The sequence below is a fragment of the Fusarium poae genome, chromosome 3 (genome assembly GCF_019609905.1).
Source record: "Fusarium poae strain DAOMC 252244 chromosome 3, whole genome shotgun sequence".
In the NCBI taxonomy this organism is placed as follows: Eukaryota; Fungi; Ascomycota; class Sordariomycetes; order Hypocreales; family Nectriaceae; genus Fusarium; species Fusarium poae.
This window is the reverse complement of record NC_058401.1, coordinates 1,350,391-1,366,349: the sequence shown is the minus strand read 5'-3', so window position 1 is coordinate 1,366,349 and position 15,959 is coordinate 1,350,391. Positions and strand designations below refer to the sequence as shown.

At 38.8% G+C, this 15,959-nt stretch overlaps 8 protein-coding genes and 2 non-coding genes across 10 annotated transcripts; 4 read left to right on the top strand and 6 right to left on the bottom strand.

The window, feature by feature from the left end:
- Nucleotides 1-283: 283 nt before the first annotated feature.
- On the bottom strand, nucleotides 284-829 carry FPOAC1_007851 (uncharacterized protein; the record flags this gene model as incomplete). The annotated part of the gene is made up of 1 exon (XM_044852299.1): nucleotides 284-829. One exon carries the CDS (start codon nucleotides 827-829, stop codon nucleotides 284-286), a length of 546 nt encoding a protein of 181 aa, XP_044704969.1.
- Nucleotides 830-1,122: 293 nt separating this feature from the next.
- On the top strand, nucleotides 1,123-2,436 carry FPOAC1_007850 (uncharacterized protein; the record flags this gene model as incomplete). Its single annotated transcript, XM_044852298.1, has 3 exons — nucleotides 1,123-1,468; nucleotides 1,510-1,848; nucleotides 1,892-2,436. The coding sequence occupies 3 exons, from the start codon at nucleotides 1,123-1,125 to the stop codon at nucleotides 2,434-2,436; spliced, it is 1,230 nt and encodes a 409-aa protein (XP_044704968.1).
- Nucleotides 2,437-2,487: 51 nt separating this feature from the next.
- Nucleotides 2,488-2,581, bottom strand: FPOAC1_007849. Its single transcript has one exon. It is a non-coding gene; the product is annotated as a tRNA-Ile (tRNA).
- Nucleotides 2,582-2,782: 201 nt separating this feature from the next.
- FPOAC1_007848 (uncharacterized protein) lies at nucleotides 2,783-3,409 on the bottom strand (the record flags this gene model as incomplete). Its single annotated transcript, XM_044852297.1, has 3 exons — nucleotides 2,783-2,899; nucleotides 2,949-3,180; nucleotides 3,231-3,409. The coding sequence occupies 3 exons, from the start codon at nucleotides 3,407-3,409 to the stop codon at nucleotides 2,783-2,785; spliced, it is 528 nt and encodes a 175-aa protein (XP_044704967.1).
- Nucleotides 3,410-4,337: 928 nt separating this feature from the next.
- On the bottom strand, nucleotides 4,338-5,941 carry FPOAC1_007847 (uncharacterized protein; the record flags this gene model as incomplete). Its single annotated transcript, XM_044852296.1, has 5 exons — nucleotides 4,338-4,672; nucleotides 4,717-4,832; nucleotides 4,876-4,968; nucleotides 5,012-5,502; nucleotides 5,546-5,941. The coding sequence occupies 5 exons, from the start codon at nucleotides 5,939-5,941 to the stop codon at nucleotides 4,338-4,340; spliced, it is 1,431 nt and encodes a 476-aa protein (XP_044704966.1).
- A 352-nt stretch (nucleotides 5,942-6,293) lies between these two features.
- Nucleotides 6,294-6,695, top strand: FPOAC1_007846 (uncharacterized protein; the record flags this gene model as incomplete). Its single annotated transcript, XM_044852295.1, has 2 exons — nucleotides 6,294-6,572; nucleotides 6,615-6,695. The coding sequence occupies 2 exons, from the start codon at nucleotides 6,294-6,296 to the stop codon at nucleotides 6,693-6,695; spliced, it is 360 nt and encodes a 119-aa protein (XP_044704965.1).
- Nucleotides 6,696-6,834: 139 nt separating this feature from the next.
- Nucleotides 6,835-6,906, top strand: FPOAC1_007845. The gene has a single exon. It is a non-coding gene; the product is annotated as a tRNA-Thr (tRNA).
- Nucleotides 6,907-11,109: 4,203 nt separating this feature from the next.
- On the bottom strand, nucleotides 11,110-12,270 carry FPOAC1_007844 (uncharacterized protein; the record flags this gene model as incomplete). The annotated part of the gene is made up of 2 exons (XM_044852294.1): nucleotides 11,110-11,380; nucleotides 11,765-12,270. The coding sequence occupies 2 exons, from the start codon at nucleotides 12,268-12,270 to the stop codon at nucleotides 11,110-11,112; spliced, it is 777 nt and encodes a 258-aa protein (XP_044704964.1).
- Nucleotides 12,271-13,135: 865 nt separating this feature from the next.
- On the bottom strand, nucleotides 13,136-14,323 carry FPOAC1_007843 (uncharacterized protein; the record flags this gene model as incomplete). Its single annotated transcript, XM_044852293.1, has 1 exon — nucleotides 13,136-14,323. One exon carries the CDS (start codon nucleotides 14,321-14,323, stop codon nucleotides 13,136-13,138), a length of 1,188 nt encoding a protein of 395 aa, XP_044704963.1.
- Nucleotides 14,324-14,901: 578 nt separating this feature from the next.
- On the top strand, nucleotides 14,902-15,450 carry FPOAC1_007842 (uncharacterized protein; the record flags this gene model as incomplete). Its single annotated transcript, XM_044852292.1, has 2 exons — nucleotides 14,902-15,114; nucleotides 15,223-15,450. 2 exons carry the CDS (start codon nucleotides 14,902-14,904, stop codon nucleotides 15,448-15,450), a joined length of 441 nt encoding a protein of 146 aa, XP_044704962.1.
- Between the last annotated feature and the right edge of the window lie 509 nt (nucleotides 15,451-15,959).

Sequence of the window (15,959 nt, the reverse complement as noted above, 5' to 3'; positions counted from 1 at the left end):
TCTTATGCTATTTGGACCAGACCTCTTAGACTACTTATTTTTGTAATCTAAGACTTAGAAGGCACTAGTGAGGCTCAGCCTGCTTGTTACCTGGTCCAACGAGCAGAATATCGAAGCGACGGCCAGTTGGCAGCATTCGGGTCATATCTTACTGCATAATTCAAACGACTGTTAGGAGCATCCATGTTTAGCAATATGTGTTACGTACGGCTTTCGGTGTAAAAACGGTATTCGGGATGGAAAAGGTAGTAGATTGGCCGAGATGTATCAATTCTGTCGATATCTACTCAGACGCCTTGACACCAACCATATTGCCATAATCCTCTCCCAACTCTTTCTCTCCAACAACAGGCTTTGTAGAAGGCAAAAGAACATAAAGCATTCTGGCCCATTCAGTCTCGCTGCAGTTCCTCCAAGCATGCATAGTCGCTCTCTGAACACAAACATCTCCCCTCTTGAGCACTCTCTTGTCCCCCGAATCCAGAATCAATTCCACCTCTCCTTCAAGCACAACGCCATAATCGAGACTGACGGTACGGTGCATGGGAGACATATGACCAGGACACATGTCTACATATCGTAGAACAGTGCCTGTTGACACGCTGAGGCCTGGAGCATCGCTCAGAAAAGATTGGTAAGACGAAACGTCTTTTGATAAATCAGCTGGGAATTGTTTTGTTGCGTATCCCAAAGCGAAATGAGCTTCTCCATTGGGGAGGGCGTAGAAGGGTGCATCTGAGTTGATTGTTGTGTCAACTACTGCTTTGCCTTCATCATTGTGGGTTGTGATGAAGCGTTGAGTTTGTCTGAGTTTTCCGTTGAGAGCCATTGTAGATTGAGCGTGATTCAAAATAATTGTCTTGAAATTCAGTTTGTCAGCTCGTTTTATGTTCGATTGTTCTTTGTTCGGTTGTTCTATGTCCGGCGGATCCCCGAATGCTCAATCTTCGGGATGTGGAGGTTCGCTCGGCCACTTCACTCCTACATCCGATCCTCCACTTTACAACGACTACGCGGGTCGGGAATATTGCCCGCGGATCATTTATGATGGGCAATATCAAAAGGTGAATATCTCATTCTGTTCTCGCTCGCTTGGTATGTCGATTACTAACAAATTTCAAAATGTCTACAGCAGATTTCTCCCACCACTTTTCCGACAAGAACATTCCTTTCGGAATTGCTTCTTCCGCGACACACACAAACCCTCAAGCTGTCACTAGACTGGGAAACACTGTCATTTTCCTTGACGACCTAGATCTACTCAAGGGCGTCGAAGGTGTTGCTGGTGTTTTCAGACAACCCACCCTAAACGCGTTTGCAGCTCTCTCCAAGAGCGTGCATCAAGATGTTCGAAAACAAATTCAATCAGTACACCAAAAGAATGGCCTTGATGGATTTCCGTCTGGAAGCAAAGAAGACATAGGCGATGTTACGATGCATCTACCCATGGAAATCAAAGACTTTGCTGGTAAGACTACCCAGCTCATACCAACAGCCGCTGACTTTCAGACTTCTCATGCTCTCTGGACCACGTCATCAACGCAGGGCGAATTGTCGTCAACAACCCCAACCCGCCGCCTGGCTTCTTTCACTTCCCCGTCGGTTACCAAGGTCGCACAAGCTCTATCGTCGTGTCAGGTACCGATATTGAGCGACCATACGGACAGTTCCGTAACCCCAACGCGTCAAACGGCGAAAGTGCTGTCATTTATGGTCCCTCTCAAAAGGTTGATTACGAGGTTGAACTCGCTGCGATAATTGGAAAACCGTTGAGTATGAAGCAGAGGTTGAATGCAAAGGATGCCGAAGACCATATTTTTGGTTTTGCTATTCTCAACGACTGGAGTGGTAAGTCAACTGCCATTAACAAAAACATTTACTGATTTTGTAGCCCGCGATATTCAAGGTTTCGAAATGAGCCCTCTTGGTCCCTTCAACGGCAAGAGTCTGGGAACCTCTCTCTCACCATGGATTGTCACACTCGACGCTCTGGATTCCTTCAGGACACGCTCCCCAGCCCAGCAAACTCTTGCTGCTTCATACCTCCAACATCCCAACCCATCAACCTTTTCCATCACCATGAAGGTTGAGGTGCTGGCCAACTCGACTGCCACGACCGTTGGTGTTTGCCCTGTGGAAGCTCTATACTGGACTCCTCAGCAGATGATTGCACACTCGGTCAGCTCGGGTAGTGCACTGAGGACTGGTGACGTTCTTGCCACAGGAACTGTCAGCGGTTCTAATGAGTCGAGTAGAGGATGTATGCTCGAAACGACAGAGGGCGGCTCCAAGCCTGTTACACTGGTCGATGGATCCAAGAGAGGATTTCTCGAGGATGGTGATGTCGTCAGGATAACAGCTGTTGTTGGAGAACAAGGTTCCGGCGTTGGCTTCGGAGAATGTGTTGGACAGCTCACACCTGCTCGACCTTATTAGACAGCCAAACATCACGACACAAAGCAAAAAGAATCCGATGGCATTGGGATTTGCTCCCGCCAGGGCTTGAACCTGAGACCTTCGCATCACTGATATTCTGATTGAAGTATTAGTACGACGCTCTAACCAACTGAGCTACGGAAGCCAACCGGATGAAGCAGATGACCCGCTTTGATGGAGATCTCGGTTGCTAGACTGGGATAAGATATTTGCACGAAGAGTGTCTTGGAGAGAAATAATCGGAAACGTCCAGTGGATAGAAAAACGTCCCAAGTCTTAGGGTGTAAGCATAAATAGTCTAAGAGTGTAGTCTAAGGAGCATAAAGTGGCCCACTCATTTCGTCCCTTATGTTCCCAGCGCCCAATGTTTCTGATACCCTGAGGGAGATTTGCGAATTGAACCGACATTAGGTGTACTAATCATGTCAGAATCAATTAGCTGGTGTAGCTCTGCAAGTCCGACCTAACAGGTCAAAGTTAGTAAATTCAGGTTGGAGGTTTGAGTTGCGCACTTTCGACATTGTCATGTTGACGGTTTTGGTAAGACCAAAGGTACGAGTGCCATATCTCATCGACTTGGTGATTGCATTATATAGCATGCCTCGTGAAATGGGACTCTTGTCGTAGGTCAAAGGTATTCTGTCGGCCCAGAATAGGAGGGCATTGCAGTACACCAAGCCGCGATAGCTCATTCCTGTTCCCTGGCCGCGCCTATGATCGTGTTTGGCGATAAAGATAATAAAACTAAAACCGTAGTTAGTAGACAGTAATTGGCAGAAGTTGGATCAAGTTACAGTTTCAGGCACTTGATAAGTATCTTTTCGACAACATATCCCGGCCGGTATCTTTCTGGATAAATCGTCACATAAAACTCGAATTCTCTGCAGAAAATGTTGACAGCTGCATCAAATGCGATCCTGGGATTTCTGAGTGCTGGTCGCATGCCATCGAAAGTTCTCCGGGTTGCTGACATGCTCTTCCAGCTCTGTCACGAATTGGAAGATGTCATCGTCTGAGATTCGATTGATTCGATCGAATAACGATTGCCTCCGAGCTGGGATTGAGGGAATGGCGTTGATCTCCATTATGTGTCAATGGTCGTTCGTGTAGATGGTAAAGAAAAAATTGAAAGGAGTGGTCAAATAAAATTGTAATTTAGGTAGGGATAATTTTTGACTGCTCGTTACTGCTTGGCGCTGCCGATATGAATCACAGCTGTAGGCAGTAAAATTCTATCGCTGACGTACCTACTGTAGTATTCTTTCGGTTGTTTACTTTTCGTTTTTTAATTCTTTTACTTTCTCTCGACTCTCCCTCTTCTCAAATCAGGGCACCTTTCTACGCGATCAATATGCCTCAGGGAGAAAAATTGGCCGCTGTAAGCCTAAGAGACGAAATGAGTGGGCCATTTTATGCTCTTTAGACTATAGCCCTTTGTTTATTTATTTTTGTAACCTAAGATTTAGGAGGTCATTTTTTCTACTTAGGCTAGATACTCACTCTTCTCAGCCCTAGAAATCTCATCTTGAAATAAACCTCTACAGAACAACAACACAACGCAGGTGCAATTTTTTTTTTTTTCGTTTAAAAAAAAAGAAATTTTTTACTTTTTTAAAACCAAAACTGCAGTCGCTATGGATCGTTATGGTGATAAGAACTCGGGCCAAGGTCGCTCGAGCGATCGACGTGGGCCAGAGCTCACTGAGGAGGAGTGCCAGCGCCATGTCGAAAGATTGGTGCTCGAGGCACATCGCAGGACGAAATAGGTAGAACACTTTATGTTTCTTAGACTATAGTTCTTATATTATTTATTTTCTCTCCTAAGGGATATTCCTTTTTCTGATGTAACAACAGCTAGAATATGTTAACTACTAGAATTTACGCCCAATTCAATACAACAATCAAGACCGCCAATATCGTATTCCATAGTACCCAAGCAACCCTGTCCCAGAAACAAGCGTAGTCAAGACAAACACCAAACTCGTAACAATACCCTGTTCAAAGAACCCAAGCTGTGTTCCCTTGAGTCGTCGCTTAATCTCTGGAAGTCTCTTTGTCGCTTCCACCTCCAACGCCCGCAATTCAGTCGCGGTTGAAGTTCCAAGGATCTTGGCCAGCTTTTGCTCCGTACTTGACTTTGTGAGGTATTTCGGTTTTGAGCTGGAGAATTGATCTTCGTGGTAGATGTTGTTGGTGCTTGGTCGGGGAGGGGAGCCGAGTGGCGCGACGGGAGAGTCTGGAGACGTTAGTTTGGTTTGAATGGAAGATGCGATGACTTACAGAGAAGCTTGGCGGGAATCTGATTGACATAGCTGACAGCTGTGTCGAGGAATTGGCATATGTACTTGGCCATTGCGGGTGTTGTAAAGACGTATGCGGCGGCAAGAGATCCGATACTAAAACGTCAGTTAAGAAACTCAAACGTTGAGTGAAACATACTCTCGTGACGCGTCGATAGCGTCGTCCATGCTTGTAACCGCGTGAACAATCAAAGTTGTCTCTTCAACCTTTTGTTTCAGCAGACTCGACGATCTGTTCTGTCAGTAACACTCTTGCTTGTTCTCGAAAGTCTTACCTATTCTGAACATCAAGAATGACTCCATTCGACCCAGAAAGCACAACATGTGTACTATCATCCTTCTCGACGTCCCTCGCAAGCGGTGTCTTCAAAGCTCTGCCTTTCGTAGGCGACGTCGCCAGAAACTCAGTGCTCTGTTGCACAAGGGCACGCAGCAAATCCTTCTTGACCCACTCATTGACAAACACCACGTCAGGCGCGTAGGGTGATTTGCCTTGGAGGCTGAAGCGCGCTGACACAAGAGCTTGGGCGGCGGCTGTGATGTCCGCGTCTCTTTCGACAAATGCTATTACGGGTGCTTTGAGGTCTGAGACGAGATGGTTGCGAAGAATGGGACCTGTTGAACCATTTTGCGAGACGAAAATGTGAGACGTGTTGATATCTTCTGGTGTGACGGGTTGGGCTGAGACAGTAAAGATATCTCTGTCTAGTGACTTTTCGATGAGTTCCAGCACCAACTTTGGTGTCTCGCGTAAGGAGTTTTGAGACTGCATTTGTTAGTAGGTTTCTATTTCTTTGAATGAGACATACCTGAACAATCATGCAGTTTCCAGCCGCAAGAGCAGGCGCCAGCGCAGAAATTAAACCATAAAAGAAAGCGTGATTCAAAGGCTCAATCACAACAATTCCAGCCGGTTCGCGACTGATTGTGTCATCTTGGCCTTTTGTCACTGCATATTCTTGTTCCAGTTGCTGATCTGGGTTGATGGCAGTGTACGCATCTGCAATGAGCTGTAGCGCGAGACAGTACTCGACTTTGACTTCTGAAGGCTGGTTCTTTGAATCCTTTGCTATCGCGTCTTGAATGGCGGATGAATTATCTGCCAAAGCAATGTGAAGATTGCGCAGTTGGTCTTTGCGGTAGATTGGATTGTGAACGCGACCGTCAATAGCCGCAGAGCGGATAGCAGAGAATTGTTTCGACATGTTGATGATTGAGTTTGCAGTTTCGATATCTGAGGGCATCAAGTATTTTCTGTCAAATTGTCCTTCTGATTAAAGTCGTGTTGATCCGGGGTCCCCGGATTGCCCATCGGTTCGGGTGTTGGTGCGCTCCTCCACATCCCGAGTGGAGGTCTCCAACTTCAAACCGATATCCGGGACTTCCGTTAGATGTAAGCAGGGGAATAGGTTCAAAAACAGTGTTTCTTATTGTGTTGATTTTTAATGTATACTTCGGGATTTACGCCTCGAAAAGCACCAAATAATAGTAAGCAGGGGAAATAATGGGATCTTGACCCAATTATTGACCTGCAACTTGATTTTACCATCAACAATCATGTCAACCACAACGACCCAAACGCGTGTCCAAAATGGATCTTTTCATAGTGCTGTGTTGAGAGATTACGAACTTCATCATTCACAAAGTCGCCAAGAAACACCAGAGTCTCGTTCTGCGCCTTTAGATCATCCTGAGTTTGACTTGCCGCATCGTCGAGTACCTCCTTATCGAGCACCCAACCGTGACCCGGAGCACATCAACGGCGTGAGAGTTTACACCAGCACGCCCGAATTATTTTTTATCACTGCCATGTTTCGAGGCTTGAGTTTCAATGCTGTAAGTTGTCCCGGGTAGTATTGGACTTGACTGACTTTACAGGGCGCGGCGCAAACTTGGAGGGCTTCGGTCGGAAGGTTTACGGACAAGGTTTGGAAGTATCCCATTGGCGGAGAGTTTTAGACGGGTTGTTTCTTTGTTTGCTAGTCGAAAGTCATTGTCAAATTCATTGTTTCCGTCTAATGATGTTCTGGATGAGTTGAGTGAACATGTGTGTGGAATTCAGACCCTGATACGGACCACTATTCTCATCCAATAAGCCGCCTCAATGGCTCAGTGGTAGAGCGTGTCACTAGTAATGACAAGGTCCACGGTTCGATCCCGTGTTGAGGCACATATTGAACATCCAGTACACCTTTCTTTTGTTCACAAAGGGAATTATCTTTTTATTCCGAGTCGTTTCAGAGGTACAGGTTATGATGACTGTCTGAACCAAGATATATTAGAAGAAGGGCGGAACTGGTTAGTGAGGATGCTGTAAGACTTGGCATTTTGCTTAAGGCTAACTTTTCCGCAATCAGGTACATTTTACATCTGCCCACTGTACAATTGCAATTTATAATCACGTAGAGTTATCTCAAGGGTGAGAGCGTGAACCTTTTCAATATAATCTGACGGCAATGCCAATGAATGCATTTAGAGCAAGTGACAATGCACCCTTGACGATGTAATATTGCGGCGCAATAAAATGGCAATCTGACGTATAACAAACACCATTACTATTCTTCCAGGTGGTAGATAGCCTGAACTGGTATTTTACTGGATCGACAAATAGCTGGCACTGTAAACAAGTGCAAGGTATTAGGTTATACTTTTCTACTATTACTATTATTTAAAGTTTTTATTTTATTTTAGTGCTTTCTTTCTTTTATTATAATAGGACTTAGAGGTAGAAAGCTTTAGAATTGTAATAGGACTTAGAGGTAGCTAGGTAGATTCTTGAAGGTAGGACCTATATTGATATAAGACTAAAGCTTGTCCCTTTCCCTAAGGGACTGTAAGATTTTCAGATAAATCCCCCTAGAGCAGGTATTAACATATAGCCGAGAACCCCTCGAAGGTCATAGGTTTGAACCCTGTTATATTTATAATTAATATTATAAATAATACTTTAATATAAGTTTAAAACTTCCTTTTTAATATATATTATTAATTATTTATTAATATATATATAAATAATATCTTTTAATTATTTAAATATTAATTAATATTATCTTTATTAAAACTATTAATACTTATAATTATAAGAGATTATTTTAAAGGAATAAGAACACATAATAACTAAAGACCCTACTGTAAGTATAAGGAGGAAAAGGTATAATATTATCTCTATAGGCTATAGCTAGCTAATTTATAGAGAAAATATATTATATAACCTTATTAAAGTCCCTATAATAACCCTTCTATAATTAATAACCTTTCTATAACTATTATATAGCTCCCTACTAATTATAGCCTATATCCCTAAGGTTACTATAATTAGCACCTTAATAGTATATACTTACTATAATATAAAGTATAACCTATTAAAATAATACTAAAACTGCCTAAAAGACCCCCTTAATAGGGATAAAAAAATTTCTAATTAATTAGATTAAGACTATAGTCTAGATTAATTATTTATCTAGCTAATTAATTAGCTATTAACCTTACTTTTTTAGTAAAAAGGTTATTTAATTAAGCCTTTAATGAATTAATTAGTCTTTTAAAGGTTATATAACCTTAAAAAGGAAAGAAAAGCTATAGAAAATAGTTATTTTTAATAAAGAAAGCTACTTTTAATAAAGGAAAAGAAGGTCTTAGCTCCTTAGTTATTTATATAAATAAATAATCTATAAAATAAAACTTCTTTTTTATTAACCTTCTAATTAATTAAATTAGCTTATAAAAAGAAATTTCTTTTAATAAAAAAAGCTATATATAATAAAGAAAGCTAGCTATAAAAAGAAGCTACTTTTAATAAAAGAAGCTACTTTTAATAAAAAAAGCTAGATTATCTTTAAATTAATAAGTTATATAATCTTTAATAATTAAGTTACTTATACTTAAAGTTAATTACCTTTATTAGCTAGAATATCCTTTAATTAAATTAATTAATTTATTAAGTTATTTTTATAGCCTATTAAAAAAAGAAAAGTCTTAGCTTCTTAGTTATTTATATAAGTAAAAAGCCTATAAAATAAAACTTTTATACTATTAACCTTTTAATTAATTAAATTAGCTATAAAAAGAAGCTTCTTTTAATAAAAAAAACTATAAAAAGTATCTTTTATATAACTATAAAAAGAAACTATTTTTATTAAAAATAGCTAGATTATCTTTAAATAATAATAAATTTAGGTTTTTTTTAAATAAAAGGTTATATAATTCTTTATAATTAAGCTATTTATACCTAGAGCTAATTACTATTATTAGCTAGAATATCCTTTAGCTAGATTAATTAATTTTTATTAAGTTATCTTTAGGTTATAGGCTAATTAAAGAGATTAAAGAGAGATAATAGTCTTAATAAGAAAATTAAATAATAGCTATAAATTTACTATTTAATAATTAAAGCTATAATTAAATATAAAGTAATTAGCCTATTTAATTTCCTAGGTAAATACCTTATTAATTAATTAATTAATTTATTAATTAACTATAAGCTAAAGGCTTTTTATAATACTAAAAGACTATTTAGAAAGATCTTTTATTATATAATTCCTTTAATTAAGTTCTTTTAATAATAGTATAAAAATACTACTTTTTAATTAATTAGATTAATTAAACTAGCCTAATTAAGCTTAATATATTATTTTTTAATTAATTAAAAGGCTTTCCTTAGTATAATTATTAATTTAAAGGAATAAGAATATATAATAACTAAAGATCTTACTATAAGTATAAGGAGGAAAAGGTATAATATTATCTCTATAGGCTATAACTAGCTAATTTATAGGGGAAATACATTATATAACCTTACTAAAGTCCCTGTAATAACCCCTCTATAATTAATAACCCTTCTATAATTATTATATTATAATAATTATATAATATAATAAAAGGTTAAATATATAATTAAGTTTAATTATTTATAATATTAATAAAGCTTTTACTTTAGCTTTTTAACTTTATATTAAACTCTTAACTATATATATAAATTTCTTTATCTATAGACTTTAACTTAAATAGAGTTTCTTATTTAAATTATTATAACTAGAATATATTAAAAAGCTATTACTTAGAATATTTATATTTATTTTTAATAGTTTAAATAAAAACTTTTAATTCTATAAATTATAATATATATTAATTTATTATATTTTAAAAAGTAATTTATTTTTCTATAAGGCTAATTTTACCTTTAATATAATAATATATTATATTAAGTTATTATATTGCTTATTAAATCTATTATAAATCTCTTTAAAGAATAAAAAGGCTAAGAAATTATAAAATTTTATAATTAAATATAGTTAATATTATACTATTTTTAATTAATAGTAATTATTTTATAGAAATATATTTTAGCCTTTTTATTATAAGAATATATAGACCTTAAAATTAAATTAAGATTATATATAAGGCTTTAATAATCTAGCTATAAATATATTAAAAATACTATATATATTACCTAGCTATTAAGCTATTATCTTTTAGCTAAATTATAAAGTAATATATAATTAATATTATAATTATAATCTAGGTTAATTTAATATATTATATATTAAGGCAGAATAATTTATATCTTTTTTCTTAGTAATCTTATTAAATAAAGAAAAAAAATATATAATATTATTATAATTTTAATAAAGCTTTTATTCTTTAATATAAAGTTAACTTTATTAAACCTTATTAAAAAGTATAGCCTTATAGCTTTATAATATTATTTTATTATTAAAGTTTATTATTTTTAAGTATTTTATTTCTTTATAAAATAATTAAAATCTTAATTATATATTATTAATTAATATTATAAAATTAAATTAATATTATAAAATTAAATTAATATTATAAAATTAAATTAATATTATAAAATTAAATTAATACTATAAATAAATTTAATTTAATATTATAAATATAATATAATATTATAAATTTAATTTAATATTATAAATTTACTTAATATTATAAATTTAATTTATTATTATAAATTTACTTAATATTATAAATTTAATTTATTATTATAAATTTAAATAATATTATAAATTTAAATTAATATTATAAATTTTATTTAATATTATAAATTTAAATTAATATTATAAATTTTATTTAATATTATAAATTCAAATTAATATTATAAATAATATTATAAATTTAATTTAATATTATAAATTTATATAATATTATAAATTTAAATTAATATTATAAATTTAAATTAATATTATAAATTTAAATTAATATTATAAATTTAAATTAATATTATAAATTTAAATTAATATTATAAATAAGTAATTTAAGAAATAATATTAAAGGAAAAATAATTTAGTAATAAAGTTGCCTGCTGAGTCTATGACTGGATCCTCTTTTCTTTATTTTGGATCTCTTTTCCCTTCTTTTAAAACTCAAGGACCTTGGCTTTGAGCTCCTCTTGCAGCCGATCCCTTGTTTGCTTAATTGCACTATGGGCTGATAGCTTCTTTTCAGCGTCTTCCAACTTGGAGTTCATGGTTCTTGAACTACCAAGTGCTTCATTCAGGCTCTGTGCAACATTTTCCTTATCGGATTCAAGCTCTCTTGCCTTGTCTCTCCAGGCTTTGACGTCTGCTTGCAATATTTGCTTGTCATCATGCCATACTTTGGTTTCATGACTCCTTGACTCTTGACCACTGTTCAGATCAACAATTAACTTGTTCTTCTGAGTCAAAAGGCCATTCCTTTTGCCCTGATGTTTGGCGCAAGCTTATTCAGTTTCCGATAGCTGCTGGCGGAGCTGAGTGATTTTTGCCTCGAGCTTATATCTCTTCTGAGATATCTCTTGATATAGATTCTCATAACTAGCCTCAAGTTCAGCTACCCTGTCATTTGCCTTATGCAGATTAGTTTTTGCCTGACTATAAGATCGCGACTTTTTAAGGACCTCCTCAGCTTGGTCAGAATACTGTTTCTGCCAGTCATTACTTCCAGACTTTTTAAGGACCTCCTCAGCTTGGTCAGAATACTTTTTCTGCCAGTCATTACTTCCAGACTTTTTAAATGTCAGGGTCTGTTACAGGGTGTCGATCGTGGTTTCGGCCTTTTTAAGATCGCCACGAAGGGTTTTAACTTCATTTTGAAGATTGACGAACTCTTCTTGATGTCCAGCGACCAGTTGATCAGTCTGGGAGTCTGTTACCTGACGAGGCACCTCGTTCATAGCACTTTCAAACTCTGCAGAGTGTGGCACACCCAAGCCAATCAATATAGTCCTTATGTTGGCGGCGGAACTGGTCAGAATCCTCAACGTTGTCTGGGCTGCCTTCCAGCGAGTTTCACAGTCCGTTTGGGATGGGGGCCTGGTAAGCGCTTCATCTGGAAGCTGCTCATAAGCTGCAGTGGTATCCTTGATACCATCTCCAAGATTGTGGCTCATCCCTCTGAGGACTTGAAGCCGTTGAGAGAGCCCCTGAATCATCTGGCGTTCTTTGGGGTCGTAGCCCGCATGATTTGCAGAATCGGAGCCATCGATGCCAACAGGATCGGGCTGTATTGACACGACACGGCTATGGAGCGTGGCCATCAATTTGTTGGTGTCATCAACCCTGGCCTATTCATCTTCCTCAAAACGGAATTGTCCGTAGAATGACAATCGTGATTGGTACAATTGAGGCTTGACAGTACTCATGGGAAGGTAGAAGAAAGTGGCAGTTCCACTGTCGAGTTCTGAAACTGCTCTGCATACTTGGTGTCCTGGGAAGGAAGGCGCGACACGGTGGGAAGGTACCATCTGAACCACAACGCAAAAGTGTCAACCGCTTGCAATCGCTTATATTCGTAAATTAATTTGCCGCCACGTCAGATACTACCGCATTAATCAGGAAATATTCAAGACTTGTCATTTTGTAAGACGAATGAAGTAGATGAGTAAAGACTAGCTGTTGACTCACATTGGACGTGCCATTCTGGTGTCTGCCTGCTGTTGACATGCAAAACCACCACCGGTAAAGTCATCGACAGATTACAGGTATACATTCATTTCACAAGTGAGCTTGCAAAATGATGGATGCAATGTGGGAGTGTAACAAACGTTTTTGACTTTTGTTAAACATAAAGTTGAACCATATAAGTTCCATCTCCATTAACAATCTCCCCCAATTCCTCCCAAAGTGCCCAAGGTTCCTCCCGCTTATTTGTTTTCCCTCAATCATTTCAATCGCCAACGGCGATGACATCCTGTGGTATATTTTGTTCGTTGGCTTCGGTCGACGTGATACTGTAGGACTAGGAATGTTAGCTTTGTACACAAATGGAGCGAGTTGTAACTTACAAGTTCCTACACCAGTGCCAATGTCGTGATGTATCTAAGCTTATTGCAAGACGAGAGATACAGTAGGCATCTTGCTCCCAACGGGAACTAAGGATGCCATTCCTTGGAAAGAGCCAGTTTAGCGAGCCTGGGTGTAATGGCCTGCATCTGGCCAAAATATACGGCCTGCTGCTTCAAAGGAAACGCGTGAGGGATCCTGGGGCAGAGCCTCCACGTTCTTGTCCCTATTCCAGGCGCTTTGAAGGGCTCTGATGACGGTAAAATCCTCAGCCTTGCTATAAGCAAAGTCGGCGCTCCAGGGGAATTCTCCGGGCAGTTTTGCTTTGTCGCCATTGGCAGTCAAGTAGTCTCTGAGGTAAACACCCCATGGCTTGGTGGTTTTCAGGCCAGGTCGCCTGCCTCGTGAATGGACAAGGTATTCAGTCTTTTCCTCCAGAGACATCTGTTCAAACTTTATACAGTTGTCGACAGCATGATCTCTGGTGTTGCAAAATGTGCAACCAAAGATAAGGCCCTCGGGGGCAAAAAGACAGTCATACATGGAGTGTGTATCCAATCCACAGTTGGCACAGCGCTTTTCTTGGACCTTTGGGATCCTATCGATGAGGGGCTCCAGATTGGAGGTCGTCCTCCTCATTGTTGATTTGCGGTTCAACAAGGCCTGCTGGTCACGCCTGACAGAGCCCATTCGAAATGAGACCGCTTGATCCGCAGAGGTATTTATAAATGATTGACCAAAACGACCGAGGTCCTGAGGTCCGTTGATCATGCCAGTGACCCTTCCACTATGGGGGGCGGGCACGGCAGGCTGTGAGACCTCTGCTCCCGGATTCATTGGCGCCCGGCAAGACTCACCAACACCCTGGACAGAAGCCAAACTGCTAGGAGCCCGATTCTGGGGAACATGGTTCGGCTCGGTTGGATAACCTTTGGCCAATCGCCAGGCCCTGTACTCCATCGAGATACCGTGTTTGGTATCGTAGGGGTCTGTAACAAAGGCCCAAGGCCAGTGGTGCGGAACTTGCCGACCAGGACGGGAGTTTAATTCCTCCACGTAGGTTGACCACGCGATATGATCAGCCTCGTACCTAAAAAAGACATCGCCAACTTGGCGAGCTTTCAGGGTGTTGTGCAGCATGGAAGACACAGTCTCTCCAGCGGCTGCGCGATGGGCCTTCCATTTCGAAGAACTCCACACGTAGTGGAAGTCAAAATGTGCCTCGATGAACTGACGGCGCGAATGTTCGACAGCAGGGCTGAATGAGCCCGGAGATGGCGCGTGAGATAGCTCAACGTCTTCCAGCATCTTGATGGCTGTGACTTGGTAAATAGTTAGTAAGGTATATCGTGCTTAGAAGTCAGAATCATCCTTACGAGTGTGTTGATGTGAGAGTGTTGATGTGGTGTTGTGTGTGGGGGGGAAAGGTGGAAAAGGAAAAACTTGGAAGAGGAAAAAGGTGAAAGAGGAAAAACGTAGGAGAAAGAAATAAAGAAATTACAATAACACAGAAATCTGTAACTTCAGTTTACTCACTTAGCGCTGCATTTCAGTCTGCAGGCTATAGCACAACTGAGATTATTACCAAGTATCTAACTACTTCTTAAATATATTTACTGCTACTACTATGAATAGACAGTATGTTTTAGATATCAGTGATTTTAATTATATTTTTTAAAATTATCTCAGCACTGATATGAAACTACAGTGTTGGCATTTCATTTTAAATAATACTGCTGAATGAATTTAATATGGGTCCACGCAGCTTTTCTACCTGTCACCCTAAATATCAAAAATCTCCTACACAACACCAGCACAATTTTTTACCGCAAGGAAAAACAGGAAAACACTTTTCATTTTCTTTCAAAAAAAAAATCGCCGCTACCATGTCTTCTTCTGATGAGAAGTCTGGTGAGGATGGATCTGAGCGCCCTGGCCCGTTTGCCGCACTCTTTCAAGAGATCGGAGAAATGCGTCAAGAACAGATCACCATCAGGGACATGTTGTGTGGCCAGGGAAGTCGTGAAGGCAACGATGGCGTGGAGGCAACGGCAATGGTGGTCAAGGCTCCCAAAGCTCCTCGACGTTTAGTCGTGCGAGTACATCTGGCGATAGCGGGAGAGTCTCCTTTTCTGGGTCTCCAAGAACTCCAAACAAGGCTTCCAATCCGCCACGAATTCCAAGGTTGAGCTGGGTGTTGTCAACAGGTCCCTCGGGGCGGTCACAGTACTCGCTTTAATTCCTGGACCCCGAAGCCCGAAACCCTGCGTGAGGTCCAACATCAGGCTGAGATGAAAATGTTGAGAGTTCGTCTTGAAGCCCAGCATGAGGTTGAAATGATGGATTTGAGAGTCCAATTTGAGACCGCTCGCAACGAGAACCGCCGTCTGGCTGAGCTATGCCGGAGTCAACGAGAGTCCTCCCTCGGCCTCTGACACTAAGTAAATTAAAATTATATCTAATATAGGATAATATTTTTGATATTGATTTTAATAGTCCCTATTAAGGTAAAACTTCTATTATATATACTCTGAAAGGTTTTAATCAAGGCTGATATTCTTGAGAATTCTTTGTATTTTTAAATAAAGATCGCCTTACTCTATACCGCTGTATTTGGATGTTATGCATTATTCCACGAACAAAAGTATAAATCACTATCATCAGGCGCATGTCAGGGTTATTGTTTTGTTATGCGGAAAAGAGTTTTATTCCTTGCTATGTCGTATAGACCCAGACACTGCTTCAACCAATGATGCTAAGCTTGTCCGTGTTGTTTTCCATATCAGGATACCATTTCGATGAGCTCGCCGACCAAGCGTGTTTAAATCGAGATTCTTCTTTGCAAGGCGGGTTCCACCATCTCATGACATGCAAGTACCCCAACTAGTGCCTGTCAGTTTGATGCTGAATGATGGAATTAATGAGCGAAAACTTACTTTCGGTG